General features: G+C 45.5%; 1 protein-coding gene across 4 annotated transcripts in view; it reads left to right on the forward strand.

Moving 5' to 3' along the window:
* Nucleotides 1–23,854, forward strand: part of LOC135905878 (high-affinity choline transporter 1-like) — a 108,320-nt gene that overhangs the window by 24,372 nt on the left and 60,094 nt on the right. For 3 of the 4 annotated variants that reach the window (XM_070528749.1, XM_065436988.1, XM_065436989.1), the window contains exons 3-5: nt 10,852–10,959; nt 20,059–20,214; nt 22,399–22,547. In XM_070528749.1, coding sequence (XP_070384850.1) covers nt 10,852–10,959; nt 20,059–20,214; nt 22,399–22,547 — 413 coding nt within the window. The remainder of the gene's footprint in view (nt 1–10,851; nt 10,960–20,058; nt 20,215–22,398; nt 22,548–23,854) is intronic. The other variant, XM_070528748.1, reaches the window with a different exon arrangement.

Raw genomic sequence — 23,854 nt, forward strand, 5'->3', positions numbered from 1 at the left:
TGGATACAGGTGCGATGCTCAAACCATTCGCAATGCTCGGATACGCACTAACAAATGTTAGCTTCATACGAATTACGTTTTTTTATATCGCTTCTTTTAAGGCGGTCTTTAAGCCGGATAAACCTAGCGGCTCTAGTAGTGCGGAGGGGACTTTATGAAACAAAGTTGTAATACAATATTGTCTTTGCCAAAGTTATTTCTTGTTATAGGAACAACATATAAGGACTGATTGTGTAGATTCATGTGCTTCATAGCGAGTGCGTGAAAATCATAGTTCGATAATTTTTTAGGCACAACAACAGACAGAAACACTGAATCAAAGTTTGGAATCTACAGAGACCTGAATAGGTTATCCATATCAATGTTTGTGTTGTAAGCTGAACTATTTAAAATATTCTGTAATAAAGAGTTTACTTTGAATTTCCATAAGCTGCTGCAATTAAAGAAACAGGAGATGTCATATCTTATATGAAAATAAGCTAGCGCATTCACGATCACTTTCTTTATACCAATAAGCGCATAGTTTCTAGCACTGTAAAGTAAGCACGCAGCTCGTCGAAGTTTAGCATAAGTGGAGGCCATATGAATGTTCCATGATAAATCATTGTCAAAGTGAACTCCTAGATATTTAACACTATCTAAATATTCATTCGGGGTGCAGTCACAATTCAAACGATCGGATCCTTGAAAGAGGACAGGTAGTGTGGCATCAAGAACTCTTAAGGAATTTCTGAAAGACACTAACTGCATTTTTCGGGCAATAACTTTTATATGAGTGCGTCTTCACCAATCTATGACGTTTACTGCATCAATTTGAAGGATAGCAATAGCCCCATCATATTCTATGTGTCTTGAAACAAGCAACGTGTCATCGGCATATTGAAAACCAGTGCTTGTTCCAGTTGCCTCTCCCAAGTCATCCACGTATAAGTGAAAGTGGTAACAGAACTGAACCCTGCGGCATTCCCGCTGTGAGGTACCGCAATGTGCTGTGTACATCATTTGAACAAACAATTTGAGATCGATTCAAAAGATAACTATTAATAAAATCTAGAAAATGTCCCCGAAAGCCATAGTTGTACAGTTTGCTACATAGAATACGGTCGTTAACTGAGTCAAGTGCCTTTGACATATTCAAAGAGAGTCGACAGGCCACTTGGTTTCGTGTAAAAAATCGGAGTAATTTTCAGAAAGTTTCTGCGTACCGCTGCTTTGAGCAAACCCTTATTAGGAAGGTGAAAAAAAAATGCTCTGCTTAAAAGCAAAGCTGTCCATTGCTTCGAGGAAATGCTTTTCTCGCAGTTGTGCAAGAAGAAGTAGTACGTATAACCCGCCGTGGTTTCTCAGTGGCTATGGTGTCAGGCGGCTGAGCGCGAGGTCGCGGGATCAAATGCCGGTCATGGCGTCCGCATTTCGATGGGGGTGAAATGCGAAACACCCGTGTACTTAGATTTAGTTGCACGTTAAAGAACCCCAGGTGGTCAAAATTTCCGGCGTCCTCCACTACGGTGTGCCTCATAATCAGAAAGTGGTTTTGGCACGTAAAACCCCATAATTTATTATTATTAAGTACGTATATGGGGCGGTAGGTTTGTGGCTTTGACGCATGTCCGTGCTTAAAGATCGAAGTAACATGTGTTCTCTTCATTTCACCGGGTACAACACACGTGTCTAGAATACTCGTCAAAATAATAAAATCGGGCCAGCTAGCACACTGATATTACGTACTATATCTTCAGCTGATACTCCATCTAAATGTTGAGCACGGCTTTTCCATTACCGACGCAGCAATCGAAACAAGTCAGCTTCCCCTATCGATGGCCGAAGCGCCGAATCTTATACTGAGCTGCTAGTTGCGATAGGGCTTGGAAGATTAAGGACGTCCCTATATCTATCGCCATTGAAGAAAATGAGTTGCTGAACCAATTAGCCACTCCTTGCGACGGAGCACCGAAGCCTTTTAGTATGGGATCAAAGTAGGAACTCGACTTAGTTACCCTAAGCTCATTCACCAGAGACCACATCTTTGTTGGCTTATCGCGTGGAAAAGAAAATTGACCGCTAAAGTAGCTTCTCTTGGAACAGTGCATAATTGCTGTAACTTTGTTTCGTGCGTTTCGGTAAAAACTCTTGAAAGCTTCGTCTTCTCAGTGATTTCGACGTCGTTTCCAAAGTTCGTCTTTTTCTTGAATAGTTTTCAATATTCGGTTATTTACCAAATTTAAGTGTGCTTTTCACTTACGTACCAAAACGGATCTTTTACACCCTTGCTTCAGCTCGGCAAAGGCATCTATAAACTTTCTATACGCACTGGTCAAACAACTGTGTGGTAAGAGTGTGTCTTAGTCATATTGTGAGAGGTCTGTCAAATCGAATGTAATCAAATATTGATCAATATTGGGCCTTCTTGCTTTTTACTGCATAATCGTAAGGAGATAAGATCTGGCAGCCGATATAGTAAGGATCAGCCAGCTCTTTGTTATTCGAACGCATTTAACGCTCAAAAAGCAATTAAACGAACTAATACGTGGTCGAGGCACGAGTACAAAAGCGTTCTTAAAGCACTTCCTGTCTAGCGGTGTCCTTAGTGGCGGATTCAGTGCCACGGTCTGATAATGCGTTCAAGTAATTTGAAACAAATGTTTTCTCCGAGCTTAGGATATCTATATTAACATAATCGTAATAATAATAATAATAATAATAATAATAATAATTGACACACATCCAAAAGCAAAACAAAGAAACGGGCCTGTCTAAGTCCACGAGGACTTGTGCGACTAGGCCCGGCAGAGTCGGTACAGCGATGTGGTTACATATTTACATAAAAAGTGAAAAGGTAGACATTTACATAATAACACGTTTTTTTCTTTCAACTTTGAGAAGAATGTTTGGTAGTATTACCCGTTAACAGACAATGACATAGTAAATAAAGAGAAACACATAAAACACTTAAGTAAAAATCAGGACTAAGTTTCAACATTTCATCAATAATTTCTTCAGCTCTTTTTTTCGATGTTGCCAAAAAGAATTCATCCGCCAAATCATTAAATATTTTTGGGATGTATACACTTCTTCTCGCTTCACCATACTTAGTAGTGGAATTGGATACCTTAAAACGTTTTTATTTCTTAACAATCGAGGTACATCGTATGCCTCTTTGAATTCATCGCTCCAATTATGCCACATAACAGTTCTGGTAAATAAATCCTCCAATGTGCAAAATCCTAATTCCTGAAAAATATTATTGTCGTTAAGTGTAGTACCATAGGCCACATTTTTATATATATATTTTTTAGTAGTTTATCAATCCGATTTTTCCAGTGCTGTGTACAAAAGGTGAAGATCGTTATGTCATACCTCAGCGCGCTGTACGCTAGTGCACGCACTATCATTTTCTTGACTGTTAGAGGCACTAAACCCTTTATGTTGAAAAGTAAGCATGCAACACTACGTAATTTGCCGCACAAAAACGCCATGTGATGTTGCCAAGACATGCCGCTGTTGAACGTTATACCCAGGTATTTGAATGGATCCACATATTCTATAGCAGTAAATTTACATGAAATACAATGTTCATTGTGTAGAAATATTGGCAAGTTTATTTTTTGAGTTTTTATTGGACTACGAAAGCACATGATTTTGCTTTTCTTAGCATTGATATAAACACAGTTTTCTTCAAACCATTGCATAGCCTGATGGACAGCATTTTGTAGGACGCTAATAGCTTCTTCATAATGCATATGTTGAGTGAGTAGAACTGTATCATCTGCATATTGTTACACCGTGGCTTTTGTAATTATCGTGGGAAAGTCATTCATAAATAAATTGAATAAAAACGGGGACAACACGGATCCCTGTGGAACCCAAGCTGTAATATATTTTCTAGCGCTAACAATTTCTTCACTGTCCATGACCACCTGTGATCTATTATGTAAATAATTGCAAATAATACAAAAAAGGGTCCCCTGAAACCCAAACGAAACAACTTTTCCAATAAAATATCGTGATTTGCCGTTTCGAACGCTTTTGCTAAATCCAAAACAAAGCACAACTATACAGATTCTTATCTAGAGCAGAATATAATTTATCGGTGAACTCTTCTAACAGTGTATTAATACCTCGCTCAGCAACAAATCCAAACTGTCTTGGTGGTAGGATTGAAAATTTCTTTAAGAAGGAAGTCATACAAATAAACAGAAACTTTTCCAGTATTTGAGAGAGTATAGGCAAAACAGAGATAGGTCTATAGTTTTCAACTTCATCGTTTTTTCCTGCTTTATGCAGTGGCTTAACAACAGCTGTTTTTAATGTCTCCGCAATGGATGCGGTGCTTATAAAACCATTATACATAAGAAGCCGTATGCCTGCTAATGTATCGAAATTTCTTCTTAGTGTGGCCACAGCCAACCCATCTATACCAGGTTGTTTAATAGGTCGCAACTAAAAACTATTCGCCTCAGATCTTCCTTCGACAACGTGGGCAAAAAAGTAGATGCTTGAACAGTTTGTTTGAGGGAGCAGATGTTTCTCTGCGACTGCACAGTGTCAGAAAAACGCGTGAAAAAATTATTGAAATTATCCACCACTATATCTGGCTTCTCTGAAAAAGATTCTAAGAAATTCGCAGCTGCCGCAGTACTGCCTTGGAGCGTATTTATTAAAGCCCAAGTTCTGCAGAATTTTTGTGTGCTTGATTAAATCTGTTTAAGAAATACCACCGTTTTGCTGATCTCAAGAGGGCAATGACCCTATTCCTCGCAATCTTATAGTCCGTTTTCAAGTCTTGATTTTTCGGCGCACGCCTGCTCCTTTTCCACAACCAGTCTCTGTAGGAAATAGCTCGCATCATGTCGGCTGTGAACCAGGGGTAACTTTTCCTCTGTTTTTTAGTTATCGTGTACATACTAGAAAGCTCAAATTTTTTCTGCTGCTCACAAAATTTTTCATAAACGTTAGCATAATTACAATTCTTGATCATTTCCGCCCAGTGAAACTGTGCGATCAAATGATCAAATATTTTCCTGTTGAAAATCTGCACTTCTAGTTGATTACTGTCATGTTTTTCTTCTGATTTGTCCTTTTCCGGCAGGGTTAAAAGTGCCTTAAGGCGCCATGCGACAAAATAGTGATCCGCTATCTTTTGCCTTATGATACATGCCGCTAATGAATAATTCGGTGCTCTTATTGCTATGTGGTCTAGACAGGAGGATACTAGTCTATTCTGTAAGGGTTCTTCTCTTGTAGGTTGATTTATAGTCACTTGTAAGCAGTAGGTTCATAAGATGGAGAGGTAATCCGACACAGTAGTCGAACTGATGTTCAATATATAAATGTTTAGGTCACCCGCCAAACAAATCTGATCTGCTGCTTTGTGGCCTTCTAAAATTTCTTCGAGTTCACGCAAGAACCGTGTGACACTGTTATTAGGCGGACGATAAATAGCTATCAACAATAATTCTGTGTCAGTAAGCGTAATTTTTACTGTCAAACTTTCGGCGTGGTTTAAAGAAATGTCCGTAACCACAGTGTCATATGTTATCTTAACAAAAAATGCTAAACCCCCTCCTCGCCGTTTCTGTCGTGACATGAAATGGGCTTTGTAACCCTTTAATTTGTAAATGTTAGTGCAGTCCTCTGGTATATTTGTTTCCCCTATTATAAATGCATCTACTGCATCAGCGACTGATTCCGCTACCTCTCTAAATTCCTCCCAATATTTTTGTAGAATTCTGATAATAATACTAATTACTGTGAAACCGTGTTCACGGCTGGTAGCAAATATACCTTTGAACCCATTGAAATTTGAGACAGAGGAAAAATTCGTTGCCATGTTGCTTATGAAATTTTAAGAATATCGGCTGGACTCTTAATTCAGATCAGGGGTGCATCTTCATTCTTCTTCACGAAAGTACTCCCGCCCTTGACCCATGCAAATTTGTAGTCCTTTTCATTTGCTGTAGTTCTAGCTCGCCAGAACAGATTTCGGTTCATTCTTGTCAGATTATCATTGATGAAAAGCCTCGGCAGCTGTCCAATTTGATGCAAGCGTCTTAGCTTCCCCCGCGCATCAAACCACGCATCCCTTGTGGTCACGGAAGAAAAACGTACTAGTACTGCTGGGTTCGTTTTATGTTTGTTTGGTAAGCGATGCAACACCTCGATATCAGAGCTACAGAAATCTGATAGCTCCAGTTTGCTGGCTACGTTCGATAAGACTTCTTTTAGGTTTTGTTCCTGTTTGACAGGTAGCCCTTCAATTTCCATATTTACTTTTCTGCCATACTGTTCGGTCTCATTTAGTTCCTGTTGCAGCTGCTGCAGCTGTTCCGCCTGTGTTAATACTAATACTAATAATAATAATAATAATAATAATAATAATAATAATAATAATAATAATACACTTTGCAGATCGAACTCACTTGCTGGAATTTATGTTAAACTAAGTTTCATTACGAGGAAATTTATATGTTTTAGAAATAATGGAAATGCGTAGAATTTTTTTTTTGCATTCATCCTATGCAGCGTGCACTGTCACGTCATTTTCGCTCATGCACTATACCACTCAAAAACTAGCGGAAATGCTGACTTCAAATCAGGCAGATCAACAGTGTGAGTTGTCTATGCAGTGATGTCGTTTGAACGATGTATGATCCATGTTGACTGAACAATTGTAATGATACGCGTTCGCACAGAAAAGTACGACACTTATCAAGCAGCATTTAGTGATTCTGCACCTCTTTTTCACAATAACACAAACCGATTCAGGAGGATGGACCACGAACACACAACATTGGCACATAACAACTGGCTGAAAATGGTGAAACAACTGGTGAAAGAAAATAATGTAAATAAGAAAGCCGAGAATATCATCCACTATACCATTAGCAGGCCGGTGTGCTATAGACGTGCCTATAAGCCGACATCATCATTTGTTGAAGTATATCAACAATATTTTTATCGGACGCAGAACAGAGGTGCGCTTTCTTGCACTACTTTGTCCTTTGTCGGTAAGCACACGAGGGTTTGATAAGGCAACTCCCTAGTACTTTAATTTGGCGCACACACACACACACACACACACACACACACACACACACACACACACACACACACACACACACACACACACACACACACACATATATATATATAAATATATATATATATATATATAAATATGTATGTATCTCAGTATCATCATCAGCCTGTTTAATGTCCATTGCAGGACGAAGGCCTCTCCCTGCGATCTCCAATTACCCCTGTCCTGCGCTAACCGATTCCAACTAGCGCCCGCGGATTTCCTAATTTCATCGCTCCACTTAGTTTTTTGTCGTCCTCGAATACGTTATTCTTCTCTCGGTACCCATTCTGTAACTCTAATGGTCCAACGGTTATCTAACTAGCTCATTACATGACCTGCCCAGCTCCATTTTTTCCTCTTGATGTCAATTAGGATATCGTCTATATGCTCTCTGATACAAACCGCTCTCTTTCTGTCTCTTAACGTTATGCCTAGCAATCTTCGTTCCATCGCTCTTTGCGCGGATCTTGACTTGATATATATATGTATATAACAATCAAGTCAGTTTCGCCCGACAGGCGAGGCATAGATTGCGATAGAAAATATGAATAAGTTTTAATCGTTCTATGAGCTCCATAAACTGCTATATACATTCCTTTACTAACTAAATTACGAACCACATTGTCACGCGCGCACAGGCAACCACGAACACGTCTGAGTCGATAACGGCGGACAATTGCTGTCAGAACGCCGGCGCGATGAGGAGCGGCAGGAGCGGCGAGCGAATTCGCCTTTGTGCTGCCTTTCGCTTCAACGTGATTGAAGGGCTCTAGAGCACAGTGCAGACGAAGCCATCAGCTTTCCGACTCGCCTTGGAACCCAGCGCAGATTCCCTCCTATAGATAGGACGCGCGCTGCTGCGTTCAGCCACCGCAGCTGGAGTAGAATAGGATGTGCGCTCTAACCTTCCCGTCCTTCTAGTGCGCGCACATCTCCCTGTTCGCCCCCTCCCCCCCTCCCAATTCATTCGCGCGTGAGAAGACGGCGCGCACCCTCCGCACCTTCTCCCTTTGCGAATGCGAAAAGACACCGCCGCATCAAGCCACCATACTTCACTGCTCACACTCTTAACGAGACCCAAAACAATTTTGACGATTTTCTACAAACGTACTTGGTCGTTAGAGTAAGTCCTTCTGATCATTATTTGACGCATGTAAGTGCCTTGCGTAAATCGTGTAATGTATTATAAGGTTTTAAAAATGTACATCGCGGGCGATCGCAGAACCCTGCTCGGCGGAATTCCCAGCCGCCCTTACCCATATGACGTAAATCCCACAATTTACGTCACTAGGGCGAGCTGTCTGATTAGCTGCCCAGGGCGGGTCATCGATAATTTTTCCACCTTTATTTTGAATAAATGTTGTTCGTTATAGCTGGAATGTTAGTTAATTTGTTTCTATAAAAAGAAAGTAAGAGAAAGAGAATACACAAGAACAATTTCTCACTACGCTTAAGCACTTCCGGCACACACCAAGCGTCGTCTGCTTGTGTTACAACGCGCTCCATTTTGACGAGAGCTCCGTGGTCAGAGTCGGTCTCGGTCTGTTCGCGAGCACTATGATTCGACTTTTTTGCGTTGTGGACTGCAAACGTAGCGACTGACAATATGTCAAACTTCGACATCGTGTCTCTCTGCAAGGCAGCCGACGAGCGGAGTGGCTTCAGCGGATCGGAGTGCCACTGTCCGATTCGCGCCAAGGTTTGCGTGTCTGTGGCCTCACTTTACACCGCAAGATTACTAATGCAATAGCGTTTCGTGAGTCCGGTATTATGGTAAACGCTAGCGCAAGGGGACAGGGCATGGCCGTTTGACTGTGTCGTTTCACGGGATGAGCAGAAGCGTAAATGTGAATGGTCAGAACGGTGCAGCCACCTGTGGCACAGAGCTCAACCAGCCACAGTAGCAGCAACGAAATCTATTCTCTTTGCTGCGGGTGTAAATTTTTCGCAGGAGTGTAATCGTCAACACGTTGTTTTTATAAATGTTAAGATGTTTTGCGCTTGGTTAGAACAATGTTAGCGCTTTGTTTGGCTGGTTAAGTTCTGTGCCAACAGGTGGCTGGACCATGCAGACCGATAAGGCCGCTCACGTACGTCTACGCTAATGTTCCTTCATCAGCTTGAGTTTATGCCTCGACCCATCGGTCGAAACGCGCAGAGCACCTGTGGTTACCAGAATACCAGACACGTTCGGCGCTGCGACAGAATTCTCGCAACGCACGTTGTTTCGATAGCTCTCGCTTAAGGTCGACTGACAAGCAGCTGGCGGAGAGTTTGAAGAGGGTTCGCGCGAGAACCGGAAGTCGACGGCACGCCGTGCCATCATGACGCAGAGCCCGTGAAGGCGGATCACTAGGCGAATGAGTTGAGGTGAAAATGCACAACGATGGAGAAGGGTAACTTTAATCGGCCGTAGCTCTCTTGATATGGGACATTTTCCACGAATTGTAGAGCGAATGATTAACTTTAGCTCTACCCTACGCGTATACAAAGTTTGTCAGAACCGTTTCAGGGGTCTTTTAAAGGGCCTCTCGCCAGGCCTCATAGGAAATTATTGGTCATACGCTGGAAGTTGTTACGTGTCCTCTAGGGAGCGTTCTGCCGCCAAAAGTTTTCGAATCGGCTCATTAATAGCCAAGGTAGAAATATTTCAGTGCCGCAAACCCATGATTTCAGCAGGTGGGCTCCACTGCCAAGCAAAACGCCCTCTCCGCTCGCCCCGTCTAGCCGACGCAAGCGGATTTCCTTCCCTGCGTTCTCCCATACCTGACCTCGAGGATCGCGTGACGCATATGTCAGATGCCTTGCCTTCATTCTTTTTTTGCTCCTAGCTTTTTTTTTCGGCGCTACGCACTCCCGCCGACGGCGTCGCGCACGAGCTGTTGTCTCGTTCGCGCAGCGCTGCGCATTGTGCACAAGGAAACATGACGCGGTATAATTCAGTGCTACACGAATAGTGAGGCAGAACAAACAGATCGCAGAGCATGATCATGCGCTGGAACACGGTAGAAAACGGCATAGCTTTGGTACCTGCGCACGTGACCGCATGACCGCGGGGAAAAATCAGATGAAGCGAAAGTACATCTCTCTTGTTTCGGTGCGAAGCAAAACAAAAAACGCGCAGACATTCCGTTTGTGTATTTTATTATTTCTCTAAACTTGAATTCGTCAATAAAAGCAACAGAACTCACAGGTAACAGATGTTGTCTCGAATAATTATCGATGTCACATGTCACCACGAGCGACGTGACACTGCCGACACGTCTACATAGGCTAAGGGGCACGACTACGTCACCATCCAGCTTGGAGCGCGGCGGCCGCGAGAAGAAAAACGGCGTTCGTTTTGCAATTTTGGATTTTTCCGCGTCCCGTAGCGATGTAATACTTTGCAGACACGATCGTTATCGCGCAATGTATGCTCTGCGCTCGTCAGCTCAAAATGGCCAGACCTGGTGAGGGGCCCTTTCAGCTTTCGCTCGCACCTACAGCATAGGGCGCGCGGCCGCGATGTTATCGCATTTGGACTTTATGGGACGTCACGGTGACGACGATGACGGAAATTTGCCTGGAGTGTCCGTATATCATCAACAACAACAACAACAACAACATTAACAATAATAATTAGAGTGTTTAGAATAACAAACATACCGAATGAAATCCACATCGTGTCTTTTAAATATGTCATAGGCCCCCGTTAAGAATTTACCGTAAAAATATTTCCAAGCAAACGATTCAGTCTAAGAAGGCTGATCTTTCTACCTGTCATGTAGCTACCTGGGTCGGAGGCACCTTCCTCAACACGACGGCGGAAGCGGTCTTCACGAACGGCATCGTATGGTGCCAGGCTCCTTTCGGCTACGCTCTCAGCCTCATGGTCGGTGAGTTATATAGCCACGGATGCGGTGCTCGCTCTCCAAACGGTTCTTTAGCAAGCGTGGTCGCCTTATAAATGCCATGGAGTGATTATGCACTTCGCTCTGGAGCGTTGCTGTTCCCCACATTCACAGCACATCCTAACCGTGGATCCCTATCCCAATACTTCCTTTACGCAAGATCCGTCTGCGATCGGGTACCTACAGCATAAGCGTGGTTGTCAAGTCGATCACTACACTGAGTGGCGGACCAGCGGTCAGGAAACGCTCTCACGTAAGAGTAGTAGTGCGAATTAGGGGTGAGATATGTGGTCTTCTGGTGTACTTAAACTTTAATTTACCAAAGCCGGTGCCCCTTAATTTCTGTCGTAATTGACAGCGCTGGTCAACGTTATAAGGAGAGAAAGCTTTTCTACCATCCATGCGTCAATTTCATGAGCCAATTTCTGAATATGAGGCACGCCGTAGTGGAGGACTCCGGTAATTCCGAACACCTGGGGTTCTTTATCTTGCACCTAAATCTAAGTACGCGGGTGTTCTAACATTTCACCCCCATCGAAATGCGTCCGCCGTGGCTGGGATTCGATCCCGCGACCTCGTGCACAGCAGCCCAACACCATAGCCGCTGAGCAACCACGGCGGTTATTCTATTTTCTACTAATGTGCTCGTGGTTCCCAAGGTTTTTTGGTTAGAAACTTGACACGTTTTATGGGGGTTAAGCTTCATTCGGCGCTAAGAGTTCTAGATTACTGGGGACGGCGAAGAATAACACACTATCCCACCATGTGCAGTGGCAGTCTACGGGGCAAGAGCTTTCTCGTAAAAGTATTGGCCGCCTCACTGAGCACTTTACATCAAGGGTTAGAATTGTGCTATCTGCCGTAGGCAATCTTTGAAAATTTGATGAAGCTAAAATAAGAACACCCTGTATAGCTGGAACTGGTTTGCCATTTATATCTTCAACCTCTTCTACCCTCCACTCGAAGCAACTCTACAGCGCCTCCAGCCCCCACGAAGTCGTCTTCACCTCAGGCATTAGGGTAAATTTCCTTACCTTATTAAATTTTCCTTTTCTTAAATAAATAAATATCACAGGAAGCTGCAGATACGATGAGCAGGGTGCGTGGGGACCGCCAGCCCTTCCCTGAGATGCCAAGTACTGCGTCATAGCCAAAAGCAGCGTAAGCTACGCCACTGTCGAGATGGAGAAACCAATCACCCGAATGCCTCAATGTTGCGTGTTGCCATCGCGCACATTTTCTCAAATGCCTTAATACCCTTGAATAAAATAGCTGATAGACGATCTGTCCAGGACGAGAAAATTCCCGTTGCACAATTGCACAAACACGGATGGCAAAAAAGATACGATGATTATTGTCTTCACACGAGCGCCCTTCTATCGTTTTCTTTTTCGATATTGGTGAAGGTGTCTTCAACTGGTTCGAAACTTGCTCGGTTTCTGGATTATAACCACAGCATACTTTTCGTCACCCATCATGACCTTTGAAAGGTGGTCTGGGTCACTATGCAATTTTTAAACCATGGTACAAAATTAAACAAATGTTCTTTGTTTTATTTATTTTTTCTGTGTCAGCAGGCGGGGAATGAGCCAACGTGTCTTATGCCTAATTCCACACTCAAATTTCTCTCACAATAGCTCCAAATTAGGCCTGCAGATCCTGAAATCTTCTCAATATGTGTAGCGATGACTGCTAGTGTTTTGTGGAACGATTTCGAAGGTCTCGTTGGTACGAATGACGGCCAACATGAGGATGGTTTCTAACGCTCATTTCTCCTCTTGAAACAGCTCAAACTACTCGACAACTCGTTTGCAGCCCTGTGCCTTTTTTGTGCACGTCTTTTGAAGCATTTGAAGTGTTTCTTTCCTTTGGCTTCTTCTTGAGTTAGTTGGTCCTGGATCACGGTGACCGATTAAGCGCGAACTGACGAAGTGCAAGACGAGTAGGCGACACCAACGGGCTCTGCTTGTGTGTCCAACTCGTCTTTCGATTCGTTTGAATATTCACACACAATTAGTAAAAAATACCAGTCTTCCGAGACATATAAGCGCGCCGATTTGTAAGCGCAAATTTTCCCGGTCACAACCGAATTACCGTAGCGATTCTTCGTCAATGTCACGCGGTATTGCCCTTGAAGATGCCGTGTACACCCGGGTGTTGAGATGCCCTGAACGCCAGCAGCAGCCCCACTGTTCCCCATTGGGACCTATATTTTTTCTCTGTGCACTCGTTCGTAGCACAATGGGCGCTGCTCAGATGACTCAGATCAGCTTTTCGCACTAGCGCCATCTGCGCGACACTAGCAATAGCGCCAGCGAAAATGAGCTATTGGAAAGCAGCAGAGGCAGGTGCAGGGGCACTTTGACAAGAATGAGTGACGACGTTTTCTCAACAACAGGTAGTTTACAAATACGTTGCGCAGATTTGGAGCTTAGCCTCCACGCCCTCACAGCAGAATTATCAGTTAATTTTTGTTTTGCTACATCATATGATTATTACTGAACTGGTGGGGACCGTACGATCACGTACGATACAGCGATAAATCACATTGTATTACATCAAAACAACTGTACACGTTTAGTCTGTTGGAACGCGCTGCTAGGCTGACCTAAGCGAGTATAAGCAACCACACGTCCCAAATAACAACGGAAGATTTATTCACTCCGAAGCACACGAAGAAAACCACATGGTTCCTCGCGCATGCGCTCTTGGCATTGTTCACGGAAGCGCTGTTTCGCAGCGTTACAATACTCCCCCCCCCCCCTAGTGAATCGGTCAACAATGAGCTGCGGTTCATAAGTTCATTCGCAATGGAGGTCTTGTGCACCATCCACTCCGTGTGAACCTTTCGACGACTGGTTGGGCCGGTTCTGTCTGGTCTGCTGGTAGTCCTTGTGACTGTGGAACTCGAGATGATACGCGCACTTCACTGTTGCTGTCTATGTGCGCTGGTTTTACGCAGTCAAGCGAAACCACGTCGTGACGGCCACCTCGGTCGATCGTCGTGTGCATTTCTCCTCGTCTCACCACCTTGAACGGCCCATCATACGGGGGCTGGAGTGGACGCTGTACGGCGTCGTGCCTTACAAACACGTGGGAGCAGGAGGAGAGATCACTGTTAACGTGCACAAGCGGTGGTGCCGGCAGACGTGGAGGAACAGCGCGTAGCTTGCTCATATTGTCCCGCATTCGCAAGGCGTAATCGTTGTTGCCCTGGGCGTTTGACTTTTTAATGTCAGCGACAAACTCCCCTGGAAGGCGAAATATTGTGCAGCATACGAGTTCAGCCGAGCAGCAGCCCATGTCCGCTTTCAGCGCCGTCCTAATTCCCAATAAAAACAGGGGTAGCGCCTCTACCCAACTGTGACTTGAAGTTGCCGTCAGGCTGGCTGGCGTCAGGCTTCAGCTGGCGATGGAACTATTCCACCATACCGTTGATGATGGGATGGCAGGCCGTTGTTCTGATGCGCATGATTCCTAGAAGCCACGTGATGTTCCCGAATAGGGCAGACTCGAATTGCGTTCCGCGATCCATTGTCACTGTTGATAGCACTCCGAATCGCGCTGCCCAATGGTAGATGAAAGCGCGGGCCACAGTATCGGCAGTCATATTTGGGATAGGGATGGCCTCCGGCCACCGCGTGAAGCGGTCGACGCAAGCTAGTAAGTAGTTTTGCCATTGGCAATAAGGCAATGGTCCCGCAAGGTCCAAATGCCCATAGGAAAATCGAGTGTCCGGCTCGGGGAAGGATCCTAAGGGGGACACAGTATGTAGCTGCACTTTGGAGCAGGCACTCCCGTGTCCAATGTCGGACGTCCCGTTTTATTCCGGGCCACATGAACCTAGCTGTGCACAGCCGTTGAGTGGCTCGAATCCCCGGATGCGATAGGCCGTGCAGCAATTCATAAATGTTGAGGCGAAGATCGGGGGGCGCGAACGGCCTGGTCATACGTGTGGACATGTCGCAGCATACACATCCTGTCGGTCCATCCACCCATTGCAGCTTCAAGGTGCTGGTTGTGGACTTCAGTAGGTGTTTCAATTCCCTGCCACTTCGTTGAGCCGTCGTTAGTGCGGTGAAGTCGATACCGCTGGGTTGGCTGATCACGTTCACTGGGCGGCGCGAAAGAGCATCTGCCGCTGCATTGTCCTTCCCGCTGACATCGCCTATATTCGTCGTGAATTCTGCGATGTACGCCATTTGGCGGAGCTCTCGTGCCACGTGTGCAGCCGTATCAGAGTTGATCGCGCGCAATGCGTAGGTCAGCGGCTTGTGATCCGTGAGTACAAATAATTCTCGCCCTTCTACATAGTGGACGAAATGTCGTATAGCAGCGTGTATGGCCAGGAGTTCCCTAACAAAGGTGCTGTACCGTCGTTCGGACAGACTCAATTTTCTGGAGAAGAAGGAAATCGGTCGCCACCTTCCGCTCGACTTCTGCTGCAATACAGCTCCAATAGCTGCGTTGGAGGCGTCTGCCATTACGCATTGTCGAACACCGGGCTGAGGGTATGCGAGCAGAGCAGCATTTGCGAGAGCCTCCTTAATATGCAGGAACGATTCAACAGCTTGGTCGTTCCACTGAATGGCGCTTGCATTAGTTCCTGACGCTGCTAGTAGGCTGTGAAGCGGGTGAAGGATGTGGGCGCACTTCGGAACGAACCTACAGTAAAAGTTTACGAGTCTCATGATCTCTCGGAGCTGGCGGATTGTTTTTGGCTGTGGAAACCGTCGTACTGCTTCGTCCTTGTCCTGATGTGGTTGCCCTCGCGTGCTTGAAATGCTGTGGCCCAAGAATGGTAGCGACGGTACCCCGAACACGCATTTGGCGGTATTGATAACGATGCCGTGCTCTGTCGCTGTAGCACACAGCGTAGATGACTCTCGTGCTCTTCGGTCGTGCGGCTAACAATCAGCAGGTCATCCAGGTAAACTTTGCAGAAGTCGAGGCCCCATACAACGCCATCCATGAACTGTTGAAAAGTTTGGCCTGCATTCCTTAAGCCAAAAGGCATCCGTATAAATTCGAACATTCCAAATGGCGTTGTTATTGCAGTATTAGGAACATCCTCTGGTGCTACGGGTATCTGATGATATGCTCTCGCCAGATCAATTTTTGAAATGTTAGCGCCATGCAGGCAAGAGGTGAGGTCGTGGTCGTGTGGCACTGGGTAACCGTCCGGTACGGTCACACGGTTTAGTGCCCTATAATCCCCACAAGGACGTCAATCGCTGCCTGTTGATTTCGGGACCATGTGCACAGGCGACGCATATGGGCTGGACGAAGGGCGTACTATGCCGAGTTCCATCATATGCGAAAACACCTGTCGGAGTAGCCTTAGCTTTTCGGGTGAAAGACGCCGTGGCCGCGCGCAGACCGGTGGTCCTGTTGTTTCTATGTGATGCTGAGCATCGTGTTCTCGCGTCAGCTCTGGGAACTGTTGTACTATGGTGGTGAAGCGCGATTCTCCGGACAGACGGAGTAATGTCGGGCTGAGAGGAGGACGCAAACGCGGCTTACCTTGTACCATTGCACAACATACAGGATCCTGAAGCCGTTTGTTCCGAACATCAACCAACCGACCAAAGTATTGCAGAAAGTCAGCGCCCAATATGGCGAACTTGACATCAGTGGGCATGAACACCCATTTGAACATTCTGTTGAGACCGAAGTTCAGCGTCAGCGAACGATGTCCGTATGTTCGTATCACCGTGTTATTGACGGCTTGTAGTGGCGATGTACTAGGGTTTTTCCTTTCGGCTTGTGACGCGGGTATGACGCTCACCTCGGCGCCTGTGTCGACTACGAAAGGGGCCCCGTTGTTGCGATCGGTAACAAAAAATACCGAGGGACGACTTGAAGGCAACGTAGAAGCACTGGTCGCCGTCAGTGCTTGCCGCGGTCGTTTCGCATTCGCGCGCAGGGTGGAGCACAGTTACGCGCAGCATTCTCGAACCGCCGATAATACCAGCATATATTCTCCCGCTGGGGTTTTGATAGCGACGTGTTTGGCTCGCTTAAATTTTGTGCTTTCCTGCTTGTGAGCAAAGCTGATAACGTCTCGGTAACTCGATTAATATCTTCACGCATTTGCTGAAGTTCGCCCTGAGCCTGTGGTGCTCGCACGGCAGCCAGTGATGTGGGCGTAGTGTCCGCCATGAGCCGATCGGCAAGCTCGGCGACCGCAGGTAGATCTTTCTGCTCTGATGCAGCGACAACCAAGCGGACACTTGATGGTAGCTTTTGCAAAAAGAGTTCTCGGAATAATGCTCCGTCTACAGTGTTTGTTGTTTCGTCACGCAGTAGTTGCATGTGCCGCAACAGCTGACTGGGAGTACGGTCGCCGATGTCCGTGGCGCGAAGCAATTGCTGTAGTCGCTGCGACTCGGGGGGCCTGACACGGCGTATGACGGTTTCCTTTAGCGTTGCATATGCTTTTTCAGCAGGCGGGTCTAGTAAAACATCCCGTATTTCACTGGCTATGGGAGGCGGGAAGCTGCTTACGACGTGGTGGTATTTAGTAAGGTCTGCTGTGATGCGTCATGCTGCGAACTGCGCTTCTACTTGGATAAACCAGAGTGCTGGGTCCGCGGTACAGAAGGGGGGCAGCTGTCGGCTGCCCCCCTTTTGTGACTGTTGGAGTAACGTCCGTCGTGGACGTCGAAGTCATAGTCGTGGAGTGCGTCGACGACGTTGAAGTGATAACGACGATGATGCGCAACCCCGGTGGCTACTTATCACGCCTGGGTCACCGATGTTGGAACGCGCTGCTAGGCTGAGCTAAGCGAGTGTAAGCAACCACGCGTCCGAAACAACGGAACATTTATTCACTCTGAAGCTCACGAAGAAAAGTCACGTGGTTCCTCGCGCATGCGCTCTTGGCATTGCGCACGGAAGCGCCGTTTTGCGGCGCTACAAGTCTTTATCAATGAAAGGGGCCAGCAAGTGACTTATCCCTCAGTTTTCTGCTCCTTTCTTAAATAAAAACAGGTCAGGACATTGGTGCTTATGAACCATGAACAAGCACAATTTGTGCAAAACCCTGCAGCAGTATTCATCACACAACTACATGTGGCGCGGAGTCTTGCGCTAAGCGCTGATAAAAAGTAGAAGTCACGCATATTGTGTACGGGGAAAGATTTCCTGAAATCTAAGAGCGTTGTTCTACTCTGCTTGGAGGCGCCATACGCGCATGGAACAATGGCGCGCAACAAGATGACATTTCCCATTCCGCTTACAGCCATTCGTACCCCCTACCGAGAAGGTGACGGCATTCATATAGCGACCGCAGTGTAATTGTGTGTGAAACTTAGAAGAAGCAATGCTGATGTACTAGTTGGTTTTCCTATTTTCTGTCCTATATGCCACCGATTTTTTAGCGCTCCCTGCTTGCGGGCGTGTGCATTTCGTGATCTAACTTGTAAGAGTAGCGAATTGGCTTAGCGGTCGAAGTGGAAACTTCAACTGAGACAGTGATTCTGTTGGCGCCTCTGAAACAACGTTTCGGTGGTGGAACACAACTGGCCAGGCTAAGTTCATAAGTGCAAGTGTCTCGGTCGAGGTTGCCGTACGCTTAGCAGCGCATATACCCATCGTCTACATGGAACGAAGGAAATCGACAGGAGAAGATGGAATAACAGTCGATTTAATCAAAGATGGAGGAGACAGCATGCTTGAAAAGCTTGCGGCCCTTTTACGAAATGTCTCAAGACTTCAAGGGTCCACAGAACTGAAATTATGCCAACATTATACTAATACACCAGAAGGCCGATGTTAAAGAAATCAAAATTATAGGCCCATTAGCTTACATCCACTATTGTATAAAATATTCACAAAGATAATTTCCAATAGAATCAGGGCAACACTTCAGTCAACAAAGGGTACAGGCCGGCTTCGGGAAAGGATACTCTACAATGGATAACAACCATCTCATCAATCAGGTAATCGAGAAATCTGCAGAGTACAATGAGTTTCTCTATATGGCTTTTATAGATTACGAAAAGCCATTTGATTCCATATTGATAGCAGCAGTAATAAAGATATTACGTAATAAAGGAGTACAGGAGGCTTACGTAAATATTGTAGAAAACATCTAAAAAGACTCCACAGCTATCTTAATTCTCCACAAGAAAAGTAGGAAGATACCGATAAAGAAAGGGGTCAGAAAAGTAGACACAATCTCTCCATCGCTATTCACTGCGTGCTTGCAAGAAGTATTCAAACCAGGAAGGATTGGAAGTGAGCATCAATGGCTATTATTTCAGCAACCTTCAGTTTGCAGATGACGTTGTCTTGTTTCGAGGTACACCAAGTGATTGAGGACCTTAACAGAGAAAATGTAAGAGTGGGGTTGAAGATTGGGCATTATGCTGAAGGCAAAGGTATTGATCAATAGCCTGGCAAGGCAACAAGAGTTAAGGATCGCCAGTCGGCCTTTAGAGTCTGTGAAAGAGCACTTTTACCTATGTCAATTACTCACAGGGGAGCCTGATCATAAGAAAGAATTTGCAGAAGAATGAAAATGGGTTGTAGCGCATACGGCAGACAGAAGCTTACTGTTATCATTTAAAAGAAAGATGTACAATCAGTGCGTTCTACCGTTGCTAACATATGGGGCAGAAACTTGGAGGCTGACAAAGTACCTCGAGAACAAGTTAAGAACCGCGCAAAGAGCGATGGAATGAAAAGTGTTAGGCGTAATGGGAAGAGACAGGAAGAGAGTGGTGTGTATCAGAGAGCAAACGGGTATAGCCGATATTGTAATTGACAATAAGAGAAAAAATGTAGCCGGGCAGGTAATATAGTGGGTAGGTTAGATAACCTGTTGACCATTAGGGTTAGAGATTGGATTCCAAGAAAAGGGAAACGCAGTCAAGGACAGCAGAAGACTAGGTGGGTTGATGCAATTAAATTCGTGGGTGCAAGTAGGAATCGTTCGGCGCAGGACAGCGGTAATTGGAGATCGCAGGAAGGGGCCTTCGTTCTGCAGTGAACTTACAATAGCCCGGTGTTGGTTATGATGATCCCTAATGGCGTGCCGTGGCTGCTAGATCGCACTAACAAAAAGACGCGTGGATGCAGGCGGATGTTTCTTCGCGGGCAAGATGCGAGTCACCAAGGCGCTGACGATGCTGGACCCTTTCCAGCAGTATTACGGCAAGTGGATCTCCATCCTTCTCACTGTGCCCGCCGTCTTTTCTGAGATCTTCTGGTCCGCCTCCGTGCTTACCGCTCTAGGTAAGCGCAACGCGTAAGTAAAAAAAAATGAGGACAAGACTTATTTATGGATGGCTATCCAAGTATGCGAACAGCCGGACCGCGTCATATATGAGGCATGTACTGCAGCCGGGCCTCTCGCGCCGCCGCGAAGTCGGCGCATAACGAGTGACCCCAGTCTCACGTAACCAAGGTATGGTCCCGGAAAAAGTGAAGAGGGGCACATATCCCGTGGCACATACTCCACCAACTGCCCATTGTCTCGGAGTTGACTATTTTTGGAATCGTGACATATATTTACACTGAACTATCTTTGGGATCACCCCATAGCTTTGGTTAGGTAAGATGACCCAAAGAGTCTGTTCTGAAAATGCGAAGAAGGCTATTCGCATTAAAATGTTCGCGGTCTGTTCCAAAGTAATAGCAAGAATAGAAACAAATGCCTTGTCACATTTATAGAGACTGACAGACAGTGCGAATGAGCTGTTACAGCAAGTTTTCGTGCACCATCATCGGCCCAGCTTCACAACACGGACGCACTCTTCTTCGCAATATACATGAGGGTGACCTTATTGTAACAAGGACGAATTGATTATTCGGGAAATCGAACCTTTTTGAGCGTCTCCCATTGGCGAGGCATCGTAAAACTTGCATCAGTTCCAGGTACTCCAGAGTGAATACCCAGTTCCGGAATCAGATAAATGAGGCATGAGCTAGGTTCTGCTTTTATGCCGCATGTAAAGGAACAAAGTGGATGGCGATGTCTGCGCGGCGCATGCGCTCACGGTTCCATGCAGTTCCAGCATCTCCTAGCTGGATTTTATGCAAACTCAATATTTTTAGCCTCTTCATGTGTTCTCCTGCACATGAACGCCACTAACACCCTCGGCTTCTGCATCTAATAAACGCGTCCGCTATCTCCTCCTCTAGTCTGCTTCAGTATTCTGTTAATCATTTATTCTGAGCAATAAGTGAAGTTCTATGATGAAAACAAAACAGGATCAATGCCTGTAGGTTTGGTTATATTGAATAATAATTGAAAGAAAACGTGTAGCTAAATTGGCGATATGATCATTTAACTAGATTTGAATATATTGGAAAATGGAAAAAGAAAAGCTGGTAAATTATGAGTAGGGTGTGTAGAACGAATCGAGATTAGGCTCGACGTGCTCGTCGAACTAGCGGTGGACAACCGTGAGATGCATAGTGTACTGCCGTACACGCGGACCTATAGGTTCAAGCGACATTTATAGTAAATCTAGTTGAGGCAGCTTTAAAGGAGTTTGCATTGCCCAAAAAGTTCTCAGTTTTCTAACATGCCCGGCGAAGTTCACTAGCAGCTTCAATATAGCATCCTAGAGAATGCAAAATTAGAACAGCCTGCGACTTACAGGGGAAATGCATCGTTTGCACTATCCCAATTAGAGGTTTTGGCTCCCAACTCAATTAACATTTAGGAAGACTAAAACTGCGCGAAAGAACGAGGAAAAGCGGAAGGAACACACAATACACCACGACTGCAGTGGTGTATTGTGTGTTCCTTCCGCTTGTCTTTGTTTTTTCGCACAATTTTAATGTTCCTTCTAGGATGAACCAACTAGCCAGCAAGTAAATCCCATTGAAATAACTTGCTTACCGGATGACTGGGAGCGGTGGTTTCGCAAAACTACTATAAATTAGCTGAATAGCCTATGCTATCAGTGAGCAAAGGTTATCAAAAGGGACTGACAAAGCTTATTATGTCACACATATTGTCGTCACCGGAGGGCTTTCCTGCTTGCGATTTCTTTAAAGTCGTAGATAATGGGTTTTGTACGTGCTTTCATTCTATAGACCGGATGCTATGTGATACCGGTCTCTATCGTCACGTTGCTCGACCAGTCTTTACCATCTGTCTTGTGCCTGTTATTTCTCGTCGGCGCAGATAAGGACGTTTAAAAATGAACCAATGGCGATCAACGGCGTGGTTTTTGTCTTCAATGACGCAAACGAAAACTTCTGACGAGGTTCAAGTGGCAAATCACCGCGAAAGCATGAAACACAAAAATGAAAGTTAGAGAGAAAGAAAGAAACACACAACCAAGCAAACGACAAACAAACAGGAGATAGGCTTTACGGTTTCTTTAACGAGCAGCACCGTTATTGTGTTGAGATGTCTAGTCTTATGCGTCGCGCACTGTTACTCATTTGAACTCCCCGTGGCAGGTGACACTGTGGAGATCATTGTGCACATGAACAGCCGCTTGATCATCATCGCGTCTGCCCTGGTTATCCTCTTCTACACGGCACTGGGCGGCCCGTACTCGGTCATCTACACAGACTTGTTCCAGATGTTCAGTACATTGATCGGCCTGGTGAGTGTAGGAGCAAGTGCTGCTGCCATTGAGCCCCTGACAGCTGTGGTCACAATTGTCGCACGACAGAGTGTGCACCGCACATATCAGCAATCACATTGTTTCTGCAAGGTACGAGCGACGATGACCTGCTGCTTAACAGTATCTCACTTCATGGTGCACCAGTACACAACCTTGACAGCGTTAGTCGACCGCTTTACGATACCAACATTTTTTGTTATTGCCACTTGCGGTCTCTCATTATACTCAGTAGTATTTGATTACGACGAAGGCGCCAAATAAAACCACGGTCGAAGGAAGACGACACGGGACAAGCACATAGGCGCACTAGCAACTGAGCGTTTTATTTCTTGACACAGGAATGAACAGCTGCTGCCAAGAGCCAAACATCAAGAAAAAACAGTGCCGTTATCTGCATCACGCAATGAAAACACAATACTAGCTTCCTAAGCGCCACTCCCAAGATACGCCAGTTCGATAAAGAAACTGAGGCTTCACAAAGCACGTGCTTCTACCACAGGCACGTGCTCGGTGGTACAGCAAAAGGTCACATACTTCATTTTGTATTTCTTGCATTTTGTTTTAAATTTTAATATTTATCCCACTTAACGATTGCCAATTAAGGTATATCGCCGTAACATAATATCAATCCAAAACCCTAAAACTGGCGACTAATATGTTATGAACAATTGAGTTCCCCTGAGCTGTAATTGAAAGCGCGTGTGAATGTTAGGATAGCGGGGATCTCTTACTTCTTGCCCACTGAGATGGGTTCAGCATAGCTCAGAAAACACCATACTGGGGGAACTGCGTTCTATACTGTCATTTTTCGTCGCTTCGGGACTCAAATAAAGCGAAAGTAGCACAACACAGGTTCCTTCATACCAAATTACATTCCAGGAGTGTATTCGTGCTCCTGCCATATAACCATTCTCTGAAGGTTAATTAAATATCCCAAATAAATTATGGAGTTTACGTGACACAAACACAATCTCGTTATGAGCCACACCGTAGTGGAAGAGAGGGAGAGAAAGAAACGTTTATTGTACGGAACAGTGTCCCGAGCGAGAACGGGTATCACCCTAAGGTGGGAAGGCTCCTCAGTCCAGGTTCCCTCTGGCTTCGACTGCCCTCTTGGCCCTGGCGACGAGTTGTCGTTGGTCTTCCAGGTCCCCGAGGGTTAGCTTGGCCTCCCACGTTTCGAATAGGTCGTTTGCTTCTATTGCTCGTTTTGCGTGCGTCTCTGGTTGCATTTCGCTGCCTTCCTGCCCAGGGCATTACAGGAGCAAGTGTGCCAGAGTGTCGGG

This window comes from Dermacentor albipictus, unplaced genomic scaffold, assembly GCF_038994185.2.
Source record: "Dermacentor albipictus isolate Rhodes 1998 colony unplaced genomic scaffold, USDA_Dalb.pri_finalv2 scaffold_14, whole genome shotgun sequence".
Classification (NCBI taxonomy): domain Eukaryota; kingdom Metazoa; phylum Arthropoda; class Arachnida; order Ixodida; family Ixodidae; genus Dermacentor; species Dermacentor albipictus.